This window comes from Neodiprion virginianus, chromosome 3 (assembly GCF_021901495.1).
Source record: "Neodiprion virginianus isolate iyNeoVirg1 chromosome 3, iyNeoVirg1.1, whole genome shotgun sequence".
Lineage (NCBI taxonomy): Eukaryota > Metazoa > Arthropoda > Insecta > Hymenoptera > Diprionidae > Neodiprion > Neodiprion virginianus.
In genome coordinates, this window is record NC_060879.1 from 42,029,536 (window position 1) to 42,043,016 (window position 13,481).

General features: G+C 35.9%; 2 protein-coding genes and 1 long non-coding RNA gene across 3 annotated transcripts; 1 reads left to right on the top strand and 2 right to left on the bottom strand.

Annotated features, from left to right (window-relative positions):
- Positions 1 to 855: 855 nt before the first annotated feature.
- Positions 856 to 13,286, bottom strand: LOC124299673 (uncharacterized). Its single transcript, XM_046752944.1, has 8 exons — positions 12,409 to 13,286; positions 11,993 to 12,335; positions 11,701 to 11,853; positions 10,755 to 11,248; positions 5,001 to 5,549; positions 1,953 to 2,274; positions 1,619 to 1,777; positions 856 to 1,535 (listed from the first exon to the last, which is right to left on the bottom strand). Exons 1-8 carry the CDS (start codon positions 12,784 to 12,786, stop codon positions 1,051 to 1,053), a joined length of 2,883 nt encoding a protein of 960 aa, XP_046608900.1. The 5' UTR covers positions 12,787 to 13,286; the 3' UTR covers positions 856 to 1,050.
- LOC124300816 (uncharacterized) lies at positions 6,443 to 7,360 on the bottom strand. Its single transcript, XR_006907334.1, has 3 exons — positions 7,231 to 7,360; positions 6,905 to 7,029; positions 6,443 to 6,583 (listed from the first exon to the last, which is right to left on the bottom strand). It is a non-coding gene; the product is annotated as an uncharacterized LOC124300816 (long non-coding RNA).
- LOC124300813 (dynein light chain roadblock-type 2) lies at positions 7,848 to 8,792 on the top strand. Its single transcript, XM_046755209.1, has 3 exons — positions 7,848 to 8,005; positions 8,069 to 8,147; positions 8,258 to 8,792. The coding sequence occupies exons 1-3, from the start codon at positions 8,003 to 8,005 to the stop codon at positions 8,467 to 8,469; spliced, it is 294 nt and encodes a 97-aa protein (XP_046611165.1). The 5' UTR covers positions 7,848 to 8,002; the 3' UTR covers positions 8,470 to 8,792.
- Positions 13,287 to 13,481: the final 195 nt, after the last annotated feature.

Sequence of the window (13,481 nt, forward strand, 5' to 3'; positions counted from 1 at the left end):
ATATGCCAGGGGAGAGATGTTTTTACAGAAAATCGTTGATTGTTTAAACTTGCACAGGACTATCTGTGAAAACAAAGTGCAACGACGTTCATCCGTCACGTATTGCCAACTTTGTCCCGAACTCTTAACACGCTTACACGGTATTAATGAGAAAGTTCATTGTATTCGAAGTTCATCGAATGTTCGAAATTCAGTGCGCCACAGAGAACACATTTTGAAACATAACTGCAGTCATTCTAAAAAAAATTATTCTTCATTCTTTACTATTTTTTTCCAAAAGACACAAAAATAACCAACATCTCGGAACTAACCGTATATATTGCTGCTATATTCTATTGAAGATTTATGTTCTTAACTTTATTTGAAGGTTTTTGTATTCAACTTATTCTGTTGTACACTTTATACTCATTGTATTCATTGTATCTTTGCCTTATAGTCCTTAGGGGACTTTGTCCCACGATCAGCTAAATAAACATCACATTACATTACACTACATTATTGTTATTTTCATTCATTTATATTATTTGTGCGAACATTCGTACGAAGAATCGCAGATCCGAGATTCTCATGTTCGAATACAGAAACGTTTTTAAGCAGTTTTTCGTTGGGGGCGACTCTTATACCCAAAGCTGACTATCAAAATCTGAAAGTAACGGCCAAAAGCTGAAAACACAGGCTATAAGCGAATATGTTCCTTTAAGCAAAAGCAACAAAAATTAATATAACTTTTCGAGAAAATGCAAAAACGTAGAATGCACAAACAAGTACGCATTAACTCTGCAAGCGTACGACGTTACCACACAAATATCGAAATACGATTTTTATCTTTCATTCATAGTTTCGATACAAAATTTATACATATAATATATTCATTTATTTTTGGTGTAAAATACACATGTATAAAAGTATTATCAGTATTAAACGTATCATCATTCAATTTTCTAACATTTTAACAGCATTGACAGTGGTTAAAAAAAACTTATACATAAAAAACACGGGTAATAATACAACTGGAAAAGTTGCATTGAACACGAGACTAACAGTAGTAATTTATACTGGAGAGCATGTTACGTATGTGATTTTCACTGTTGGTTGGAAAAAGAGATAATACATCATCATGGCAGCAATGCCAATGAAAAACAATGTCATGGCGAGAATACAAGACGCATCTAAAATCAAATAGTTTTCAACAGGTGTACTGCTGAAATATAGGAATAGTATGAGCATTGCTCCATTTTGCAGTGTCATTAGCCCATAGTAAAAGCAGTACCTAAGGAAAGTGGACCCATCTTTCAAAATGACTGCAGTGAACATGTAGACTACAGCTATGACGGCTGAAAAAAGGAATGTCCCTAATAATTCGAGACGCGTCGGTTCGGTTGGTTCAGATTTTGTCCGATCGCGACAAAAGTTCAGCACTCCATTCTTCTGTACGTATATCCACGTAGTCCATCCCAACCAATTGACCGTGCAACCGAGCAACGTGTATGATGGCCATTTGCTTGCTGTGATTGCGATTAGAAGGATCCGAGCACCTTGAAAATTCATGATCAATTTATTGTAAAAAATACGGTTTAAATCCCAGTTTCGTCTCAAAGAGGCTCAATTGTACTCTTACCAATTGTACAACAATACCACAGGGACATGAAAACCTCTCCGAGTTTAGTTATCCGACGCTTGTCCGGTTGGGGCAAGCGAACCGCGCAATGATATGTTTTCATTGCCAAGCCGAGGCAGATCACGGTAATACTCCAGGTAAATATCTTCCACAAAGGTACTGTAAATTCAAATATCAATCAGTAGGATTTTGGTCGATCGGAAAAATTAATATCACCTCAATCTTCGTAATTTAAATTGTAAGACGAGAAGAGTGAACGGTAAATTTCGTAACTACAGTCAGTAAAATGTGCATTAATTAAGAATGCCACGGAGCTTTCGAACGTAAACCGTACCTGAATCCAACCCCTGGTCGAAAAAAAGCGTCATCTGTAGAATGAGCTGCGGTGCTGAGGCCACGAAACTTCTGATCAGGTCAAGCAGCGCTAGATCCGCATTGTCCTTGAGCATCGCATCGTACCAACCATATTGCTTCTCCAAATTTCCCTTCGCCCCGTACATTCGGACGGCTAATCCATGACACAGGCGGCGTACGCAGCGCAAGAGCACATCAAGTTGGAAAAGAACAGCCAGCCAGAATGGTACCTTAAGATTGGCTAGTTTATCCAACCGGCTTCTTTTCTTTCTTAGATTTTCCACCTCCGTTGTCGATGTTTCCTGGTAAATGGAAATTATTTTCTTTATCTACACGCACTTTTGAAATAGTGTCAATGAATTTAGAAAATTACTTGCAGGTATAAAGGAGAATGCAAACATTTATAAAAATTGATTACTCTCAGTCAATCATTGAAATTGATGGGCACTATACGTGGAATTGGTACAGTATGTATCGAATTCGCAAGTATAAAGAATTTACAGGGTTTTGAATTTCACTGTAATACGGCAATTCTTTCACAAACAAGTTTCATAATTTTTAAATATTCTAAGTTTCGGAATAGTCCTTTGACAATTGATCCTTCTTTAACACATGCATGTTTTCGATCACCGTTGCGGCACTGGTTCAGTTCTCACCCAGAACCACCATCAAACTGTTGTACCTTCTGAACTATTGACGATATAGTAACAAAGAAATCATGGATAAGCCTTAAGGTCTTTAGATGGTATTCAAATTCATTATCACTACTAAATTCAGTTATGAAATTAAAATTCCGATAGAAATCCAATAAACGGCATACTTGACAAAATTTTTCAATGCTGTCACTCGTGAAAGAAGAGGTTTTAAAAAAATTATTACTTTTTTAACTTTCAATATTTTTAGCTAAAAATTTATTCTATTATGTTCGAAGTGCAGCATAGAAAAATACAAAACGTCCTCGGCTGACTCGGAATAACGTTCACTGTTTGGTATAATAAGTGTACAGTATTTTTCGAGTGGCTGCAACAAGCGCGTCGCGATAGCGAATCGGCCTGTTGTCATAGAGAAGATGTCTCATTATTTCATTTACCAGAAAGATACAGAGCGCCAAATTCAAGTAATGGGTGCCTTCCATTAGTAGTTTTGAGAATTTGATCGTACAAATTATTTATGATACGAAAAAAACTGAACAAAAGTAGACGAAAAACATAAGAATGCGCCCGTTTTTTGTTCGATACCTGTTATTGTCACTTATCACTCTCCTCGAAAGAAGTTTGTAGTGTAAAACATAACGTTCTGTATAAAATTTAAAAATATAATACGAATCTTCCAAGTCTAATAGCAAAAGACGTCGGGATACTTACACTTGAAATTGACTGTACACCCCAGTTTGAAATCAGTTAAAAGACGCTCGATGTGATAAAGAAATGACAGTTTATTGATATACTATAGGTCAGCAAACACCTGAATTGAGCTGATATCAGCTTCAGTGAGTTCAAATTGGTTCAAATCAACTGAAACCAGTTGAAATCACCCGAAATCAATTGAAAGCAACTAAGAACAGTAGATTGAAGTCAGCTGAAATCAATTCATAACAGTTGGAATCGGTTTGGAAACCTCGTCGAAATCACCTCGATATGACACCGGAATCCGCCTAAACCACACGAAGTCAACTCGAAATTGGTTTGTAATCATCCTATTCACACCCACATTTTCGAAATTGTAAGACGCACAAGGCCTGCACTAGCAACAAATACTTACTCGAATATACTGAATTTCGATTTTTTCACCCTGACAGTGTTTTTCTCTATCTACAAGGAAGGGTTGGCGTGGTGGAGGCGGGGCGAATGCGAATCGGCAATAATAAGTTACTTCGTTGATTTGTAATTAAATATTATTCGTCACTTTTTTCTTAGCCAGTATTCGAATAGTGTTTCTGTCAAGTTTTGAATTGTTTTAGTAGCAACAACGCACGAAGCTATAATTTTTTCATCGTCAGTGATAATTAGCAGTTTCCGTCCAAATTCAAAACTGAAAATGGATTTATGCTCACCCCTTCCATTTGAGTTACGACGCTCAGGTTTTACACAAATTATTGTGCATTTATTTGGAACCGATTTGGGGTGTAACCCGTTCGATATTCAAAAATGACCTTTTCAAGGACAACCCTAGTGACTATAGTAAATATTACAATTATTTTCATCGTATTCGAATATATGTACGTGTATTACAAAGAAATAAATGATTTGGGTAAGAATGGTATTTTGACTCATCATTTAAAATCACGAAAAAACAAAAATGCAAATGACGTAAGAAATCAGTAAATTTCATAAAAGCCATTGACTCTCAATTCGAAGTACGAATAGAAAAATTAATTACTCGTGTGTGAAATTAATCGTCGAATTATCAGTCTGTACTACTGTGACTAATCTAGAAAATTAATTATATTCACATGTAATACCTACACAAAAGTAAATCCAAAGATTTTATACGGATAAGGATTGAAAACATGTATTCTTGCAAATACATGGAGCACGGTGAAAGATGTGGAAGGATCAGAAAATAGACGGGTAGCAACGACGAATATTGAAAAACGTGAAAATCTGTTTCAGAGAAATTTAAAATATAGACAGGTAAAGTATATACAAAATCAAAATACAGAATCGTTAGAATCATCTGAACGTTCTCTTTGATACGTTGCTGGGTTTCCCCTTGATAATAGAATATTGCATCATAACATTCAGAATGTGAATATAGATACGAAAAGCAATTGAATCAACTTAAGTATTTTCATAATGATCCAACGAGCTTCGCTGCAACGCACAATACATTTCTTTTGCATTATGAAACAACTGTACGTCATACCGTGCAAATTCTCGGAACTGGATCGAGTACTTCAAATTATATAAGCATACTGCGATGAGAAGACTGGATCATTTAGAATGTATTGCGAAACATAAATATTGCGTCAGAAACTTGCACTCTTCTTGCATCAGCTTTCGTCGCAACGGTAGAAATCGTGACTTACCACCTCATAATACTGCATTTTTGCACTGACCCCGGGGATTATTACCGATGTCAGTATGAGCAGCACGATCATAAAAATTAGGTATTCCTTCTTATCGGATGTCCAATACTCGATCACAAGCCGAATATTGCCGGTTAAGAAGATGAAATACATCACAATGGACCCAGCATTACACGCCAGTGTAAAATTTGAAACGCTGGGTGTTTCGTCGACGGCGTTATCATTTGACCTTGCATTATCTGGTTTCTTTCTGGGTGCGAGTGGATTGCTCTCATCGCATGCATTTTGTGGATCAACTACTGTTAAATTCACGGTACTTTCACTCTCGTTGTTATTGCCGTCTGTGTTCATTGTCATTCCAGTCATATTGAATTTTACAGAGTTATCCAAGTCCTTTTGCTCGTCTATTTTGAATTGTTGTTGCACGTTCGTTTCTAACTGCTGTTGCACATCTGTTGTAACGGCTCGTAGTACGTCCGTTTTAATCGCTTTTTGTAGGTCCATGCCAATTTGCTTATCTGACATGTTGGAGTATGGTAGAATAATCGATCACGGATCAATCTCATATTACACTGTATTACACTGTACTGTACAAACTTTTATGATGGTTGCGACGCTCGAAGTGACTCCGAGTTGCAATAAGCCGGTATATATATGTATATCACCAATACTCACGAAGTGAAAAAATATCTCGACAAATAACTCTCGCAATGATACGCTATCTGGTGTAACGACGTTTCTTCGAAATTCATCCAGAAGCGTCTCACGCAACCGACACAACCAAATGGTTCGCGATCACAAGTTTGGCGGCGCTAACATTCACGAATACGTAATACTGCAGAATTTATCCGCTAACTCAACATTTCAACAATCTTCGACCGCGATACAAATTATTTAATTTTCTCCCAATGAATCAGCGATCACTTCGACCACTCTGGATAATAAAAACACAATTCGCAGTGCTTTCTGACACATGCATCAAACTCCTAATACCTAGAACAGCACTTATATTCTTAGCCGGAGCGGTCGACTTGAGCTACAACATAATCATATGTTTAACCAAGCCAACGCTCTTTAGCATTCTACTGGCTATTTCTACTCGACTCTAGCTGTGATCAAAAGTAATATCCTCGCACAGAAGTGCTTGAGTAGAACTGCTCATCGCGTTATTTGTCGTAGACTTTCGGTATGCGATCGGCATATCGATTATAAAGCACTGTGCTGACCGTACTGTGTCTTAATCTTCATTGAGAGTTATTAATAATTTTCAAAAATTTAATACTAGGCTTGTATTTTAACGAAGTTAAAGACAGTAAGGTGAATAGTATGGAAAAGGGCGAGAATGGGTTCCAAAGGAACCTCAAAATCGATTGTTCCATAAAAATATAGGTATTTAGATATTTCTGTAACAATCATTTGAAAAAAATGTATTCTAACAGCCACCGGCATATTACGTCCAACGGAATAAGTATCGGAAGAAATTTTTCATTCATCGATTAACAAATCATATACAGATGATTATTCGAATAGATTCTTGACTACAAAGTTCTGTTCAAAGCAATTCAGTGAATAAAATTGAGTAGCTGAAACAGACAAAAAAATTATACTCAGCTTACAATTAGATGGGATAAAGTATATAATTTGCAAAAAAGGGGAAAAAATTGATTAGCTGACATAGATAAACGGATGATTAGCAATAACGACGGAAGTGCCTAAACTGACGAAACCTATGTCGAGCCCACCATATCATTCGCGGCAACAGTCTTTCACTACATTATTTCTACTGATAGATACGCTGCGTAATTAGACGAATCCTAGAGAAATACCCTTACCTAAATACGTGCAAACTTACTAACTGACATCATTTACGATAAAATCGATTATTTCTTAATTGAAGTACATACCTTCTAGTTTCATTCGCTATAATGGTTGGTCTAGTTTTCATTTTCTTCTCAGAGATCAATTAATCGGGTTACTTCATTTGGAGCATCGCTAAATGCGATCAATAGTGATACAATGTAGGCTGTCCCTGTAATCAGGTAAGAGAAAACAATATCTGATTACTATTTCACCTTCCAAATTCATACACAGACCATTGGAAATTGACGATTGTTTTTATAAAATATAATCAAGGACGGGATAGCAATAAATTTCAACTCAGAGATAAATTTTTTAAATTGAAAGTAAAAGTGGTGTGATAGTATAATCGGAAATGATTTTAAATTCATACCGGTTTTTTATTCTACCACAACATTGTGACCTGTTCAGCTTCTGCATTTTGTTTTCCAACATTTATTGCCAGAGATCAATTGAGATGATCACTAACCTCGATCAATATTGCTGTAGTTTAATTCTGTAATCAGATAAAAGACCACAGCATTTTATTAAAATTTCCTGTCCAAAATCCATCTACTCAGTATTCAAACAGGTGCAATTGGAGTGTTTTATGTATTGTGTCAAGGCTTGTACAATGTTATCGATTACATAATCGAGTAAAAAATCATCGAAATGTTTTATATCTGTTCCTTTTTCAATAAATCCATCAGTTCCTCTCGAAAGTAAGTTTTTACTCGTCAGAAAATCAGGCGAGCTGCGCACTAAACAGTCAAATTTTTACTGAATTACCGTTGCACGCGACGTCATGGCGGTCAAGGCGTAAACCCTGAAATCTCTGTAAGATAACGTTATCGGCAACGCGTTTTTGCATCGGTACATAGACAAACCGGTATTACAGAAAGCTATTATATCAGTCTCCTCGGCCATAAAATCATCGTGAAGTATAGAAAACAATCATTAGCCGCGTGGAGCTTGCCCGTAGTAAATGTATCCGATGCGTTTACGAACACTGGCTATCTTACTACTATGACGTCATCGTAACCTAAACCATTCTGAAAATATCGACTGGTAAGACTGCCCGTTGCCTTGGAAATATACCGTAAAGACGGAAGAGTTAACACTGACGTTTAACAGAAAAATTGCGGTTTGAAATTTAATCTGTAAAGATGGTACGTCAATATAATTCAATGAGTAAATAAATGATGCATCTATAATAACTTCTTTCTCTACAGGCACAAGAAGTCGAGGAAACCATGAAGCGTATTCAATCCCACAAGGGAGTGGTTGGAACGATTGTAGTCAACTCTGAAGGTTAACCATTTCACTGTCTTGTGTATTTTAATTTATTACTGAAAGAACAAAACAAATTCGGTTACTTCTAAAATCAACTAAAATTATATTAAACGAGATAATGATTGTAGGAATTCCAATAAAATCGACGTTAGACAACACGACAACAATTCAATATGCAGGGCTGATTAGTCAGCTATCCGACAAAGCTCGTTCAGTGGTACGGGATCTGGATCCCACTAATGATCTCACTTTCTTGCGAATCCGAAGCAAGAAGCATGAGGTGATGGTCGCCCCGGATAAAGAATTTATACTTATAGTTGTGCAAAATCCTGTCGATTGACAGAATAAATAATTTTTGCATTCTTTTTGCGCCTTGCATGCAATTTTGTAATACATAATTTATATGAGCAACGCTGCTCTAATTAGATACTAAAAGTTAATTTAACTGAGCACGCTGCTAAAAATTTAATACCGTTCTTCTCGTCATCTCACATTCTCTACTGCTCTTGTCAAACTGTTGGCACAATTTTAAATAATTTATATACATTAATTGTCCATTATCTATTGTTTATAATTTATTTCAATGTAAGAAAATGTTGGTGAATTTAAAATTGTTGAGTGTATGTCGACGATATTTGATATAAATAAAGTTTATTATAAATACATTTGTTGTTATTTGCGTAATGACTTTGAGTATGTATCAAAACGACATGCACTTACATTAACGATATATTTACAATTCACTAGATTCTTTAAAACTGGGTAGAAAGTAAAGTTTCGTCAAAATTGACAAATACTTGAGCTTTGAAATGCGATGGAGATACAAATTATAACTGTTTCAACCTTTAAAGTATTCATTCACATTACGATATTGTTCAAAATGACCTACTATGGCATTTTTTAATATAAGCTGGACTAGATTCTATGTAAATCATTAGTAAAATATCACTCAAGAAAAATAAATCAGATCAACAAAAAAAAATTATTCAAACACTGAAATGCAACTGGGTATGATTTTTACCCATATCAATGATTGTACGAATAAGGCATACTTCACAATATTATCAAGAGTTAGCAGGAACTTGATATTCCAACTATTTATACCATTATTGTAATCACCTCACACAAGAATATTTGTATAATATAAATATATACATGTGTACTGAAGGAGCACGTAAGTCAGCCTTCTACTTAATCTATCAATATTCCACCATCCCATCTTTGTGCCACTTTTTGCAAAAGGATATAATTTTATAACTAGAGCTTACTAGAAGAAGTCTTAGGTTTGCATGTTTTTATGGGCTTCAAAGATAAAATTCTTAAAAAATAATTCTTAAATAATCTATGTGTAATAGCAGAAAGAATCTAATTAGAGCCACCCTATATATTTATATCAGAACATACGTCACGTTGTAGATTCAAATACTGTAAATTCGATTTACTGTAAAGTGAGGGCACTTCAATTTTTGAAGATAATTTTCTAGGTGTTCACGACCTTTTGAAAACTAAATTCTTCTTCAATCCAATTATCATCCAATCAGGTTATGTAATATCAATCATTTGGATATATTGTTTGATTGTGAGATTAAACTTCATTGGAGTTCAAGAAGAAGATTGATAGCAACTAGGTATACTTGTTTCACCATATCTTTCTGCAACCAAATTTCGAAATGATTTGATGGATGAGTTGCGATGGTACTAAAACTAAATCGCATTATAATCCATGCGTTTGCTGGGACATGTATTACTGGCGATACATGCCCTGTCTAATAGTAAATAGTATACAATCTAAAATACGCTGCAGTAAACGTATTAAATAATACAATAAAGTAACAAGAGATTCTTTAATAATACTACTGCTGCTGTACCGGCCAATAGCGGCGATGATCTGTTTTCCTTGTTAGACATTCAGAACGTATCACACAAAAAATCCTCATCTCTTTCCGTTAATAAATTCTTCAATAATATAGTACATCAGTATAGTGAGTAAATTACTAGTTATTAAAGTATATATATATAAAACTACATTTAATTTAAAACTACATTTAACTACCTCAGGAAGCCATTCTGCAACCTTTTTCATCAACTAGTATTTGTTCGCGGGGCTTTGGTTTGTTCGAAAGAAATTTTTTTTCATGAGTCAAAATGATCCGTGCTGAACGTTACAGGTATTTTGAACGTCCTGAATATCAATCGTTATGAAAGAAATAAGTACTTGCTAGGAAATTTAGAATGTCGTAGCTCCAGCAAATGCGAAACGTGATAGATGGGCATATCACAGACGTGCAAATTTTATAACCTGACAAGAAAACAAAAAAGAAATTCTATGTTTGAAATATTTACTATATAAATAGGTAATTACTAGGAAATTTAGAATGCTGCAGCTCCAGCAAATGTAGAACGTGATAAATGGGCATATCACAGACTTGCAAATTTTATGATAATCTGATGAGCAAACAAAAAAAAAAAAAACATTCTATGTTTGACAGATGTACATAGTCATGTGTTTAGATAGAGAGAAATAGAGATTTTCGAAGCGTGGAGTATACATGTTATTTCAAATAAATTGCATGGTACAAAAAATAAGATCGATGAGAAATGAACGCTACTACGAATAATGTGTCAACTGACTGCAGTGACTTGTTCAGGGGGGGAGTTTTTGCGTTTAGTTGTGGGGTGAAAATACACGTAGTAAAGAATCATGGCTGCGATACCTATACAAAATGGTACAGTACAAAGAACTATCAAAAATTCGAAATACCAACGATCTCGGAGCTTCTGATTGGCTTCCGTAGCCCATAAAGCTGCGGCAGCCCCGTTCTCTACGGAGCATAATGCATAGTAAAATAAGTGTCTGACAAAAGTATGACCATCGGTTGGATTCAGGTATGTGAATACATAAACGGTGCCAAGCACAGCAGCAAAAAGTGCAGATCTTATTCTCTCGAGTACTGTCAATGGGGAGAGTGGCGAGTTATTTACGTCACGGCAAAATTCTGCTGCTCCGCCAGGCTCTGCAGCCAACCAGGTAGTCATGATTGCCCAATGACAAGCACAGGCTAGCCCTGTATATAAGGGCTGCATGCTTGCAACAACGCTGATCGACAAGATGCGTGACACTGCAAATAGAATTGAAGAAATATTAGAATTGCGATTTTTACGACTTCATGCTTCAACACTAGTATTTTTAATTACATATTTGCGTAAAATGTATAACAAAATATTAATAATTAATGTTTTTCCTATGTCCCTCAGTTATTGTTTACCCGAACAAATGCAGACGACTATTTACAGCAGATCTTTTGTCATCTCTATGAATTTTGTTCTACATTTCTCACCCTCTATATTGCAAAATAAATCACAAGCATGACACAAAATTTACATCATAAACTCAATGGACACATATTTTGAAAGTATATCAAACTAACGAAAACAGAAATGGAGAACAAAGAACTGTCCAATAATATTCTTTCACTGATTTTTAATATTTGTATTGAAAAAGACTTTCAGAGTTCATTTCATCCACCCACATTCTCTCTCAACCGTCATTAATTTATGAAATCATTTTTACCAGTAACACAGAAATGCCACAAGAATTGAAGAATTGTTCCAACAAGGTCAATGTTTGGTTTGTCATGTTGAGCCAAACGTATTGTTCGATGATAACTCGCCATAGACCAACCCATGCTCACAAGGGAGCTGCATACGCTGCCTATCTGCAACACTGCAGATTTGAAAAAAAAATAAGAATCAAATATAATCCCAAGTGTAGTATGAAAAAATGTACGTATGATGAAAAAAGTACATGTCGAATAAATGATACATCGATGCTACATCTTTGCACGATATGTATCTATACGTACATTGAAAAGTCAATTCAGATAAATCATCGTCTTTAAGCAGAATGGTAAGTTGAAGGATTTGCTGAGGTGCAGCCTCGAGGAAACATTCGAAAACTCTGAGCAGTGCAACATTCTGATCTTCCTTAATCATTTTCAGATAATATCGCCGTTGTCCGACTAGGTCCCCAGCTTTTTTGCACCTTCGTGCTTTCATCGCATATCTAAGACTATCCCAGTAGCGGAGAACTGGAGCAAATTGAAACAAAAGCACCAAAATGCACCATGTCTTTCTCCTTGCAGCCCTAGTTGTTGCCGTTATCATACCACCTTGCTTTCCATCCTCGTTGACAGGGATTAGGCCGAGCTATAAATAAACATAAGAATAAATAACAGATTTTTGGAGACGAATCGTAGACCGTATATGCAGCTATATCCACCTGGCGGTCCTGGTAATTTATTCTGAAGCTGATGAACGTATTTACAAATGTCGGAAAAATTATGAACACGACAGTCCAAGCAAAATACGTTATCTTGTTATAGATCAGATATCGAGCCGCTAAGTTGATGTCAGCTCCGATATCGAAAATATGGGTCACGATAGAGAAACTCAGAAATATTATATCCCAACGTGTTACACTGGCACTTTCATCTGGTCGGTCAGTTTCATCGTCATACTCAATGCAACTCTCTGGATTGTCAGTGTTCTCAGCGCAGTTGTTGCCTAACCTCCCTCGCAAACTTTCCACACCTTCATGTGTCCTCCTGGCTTCATGGATGCGCACCGGTGATAGCATGTTCAAATGAATTCCACGCATTTGTTCGAATTATATTAATATATTTATAGTTGCTAGAAAAAAGAGTTGCACTGAAATTACCCTGAATACCAGACGTTTCGCTTTTAGCTAGCCACCCCTTTTTCCGACTTCTACGCCCCCCCTCCCGCACGTTTTGCCAGAGGCGACATATTACTGCGACAGATCAAAATTAGATCGAAAAAATGTCAAGGTCTTTAAACTTTGAAGCGTCTCCGCGTGGACTCTTTTGACAATCATTTTACACCAGCATCGGTATTACGTATCCGCGAAAAAGTATAATTTCGTTCGGTGTTTTTTAGTTTGCTTCCAGCTAACAAAATGGTGAAAATTGCAATAAATCATCTTGTCAAAGCACTGATACCACCCTGTCATCTCGTTATACTCATTATTTAACCACAATACACACCAATGCAACCAGTAAAAATATGTATGCCATTGGCAATATAACTATATCAGTGCCTACGGCGTATGAAATGATTTTGTGCCATTCGTGCCAGCTACGTCACGCAACTCTCATGCTACCCCATTCTTATCATTAGCTAGCTGATTTATCGGTTCAATGAAAATTAAAATCGGTCTGTCTCTTCTAAGCACTTTCCAATGGCCAAAGAAAATTGATGTGTTTTATACCAATTCAATCTAATTCTAAGTCCTTAGGTAATAGTCTTTATACTTTTCCCATGTATTTTATTATA

Bases quoted from the DNA above. Each gene is read 5' to 3' on its own strand.
- LOC124299673 (XM_046752944.1), bottom strand. From the start codon at position 12,786: ATGCGTGGAATTCATTTGAACATGCTATCACCGGTGCGCATCCATGAA. The intron at 1,778-1,952 runs GTACGGTTTACG...TTGAATTTACAG, and splicing joins CGACCAGGGGTTGGATTCAG to TACCTTTGTGGAAGATATTT. The intron at 1,536-1,618 runs GTAAGAGTACAA...TGAATTTTCAAG, and splicing joins GTGGTATTGTTGTACAATTG to GTGCTCGGATCCTTCTAATC.
- LOC124300813 (XM_046755209.1), top strand. The intron at 8,148-8,257 runs GTTAACCATTTC...TAATGATTGTAG, and splicing joins GATTGTAGTCAACTCTGAAG to GAATTCCAATAAAATCGACG.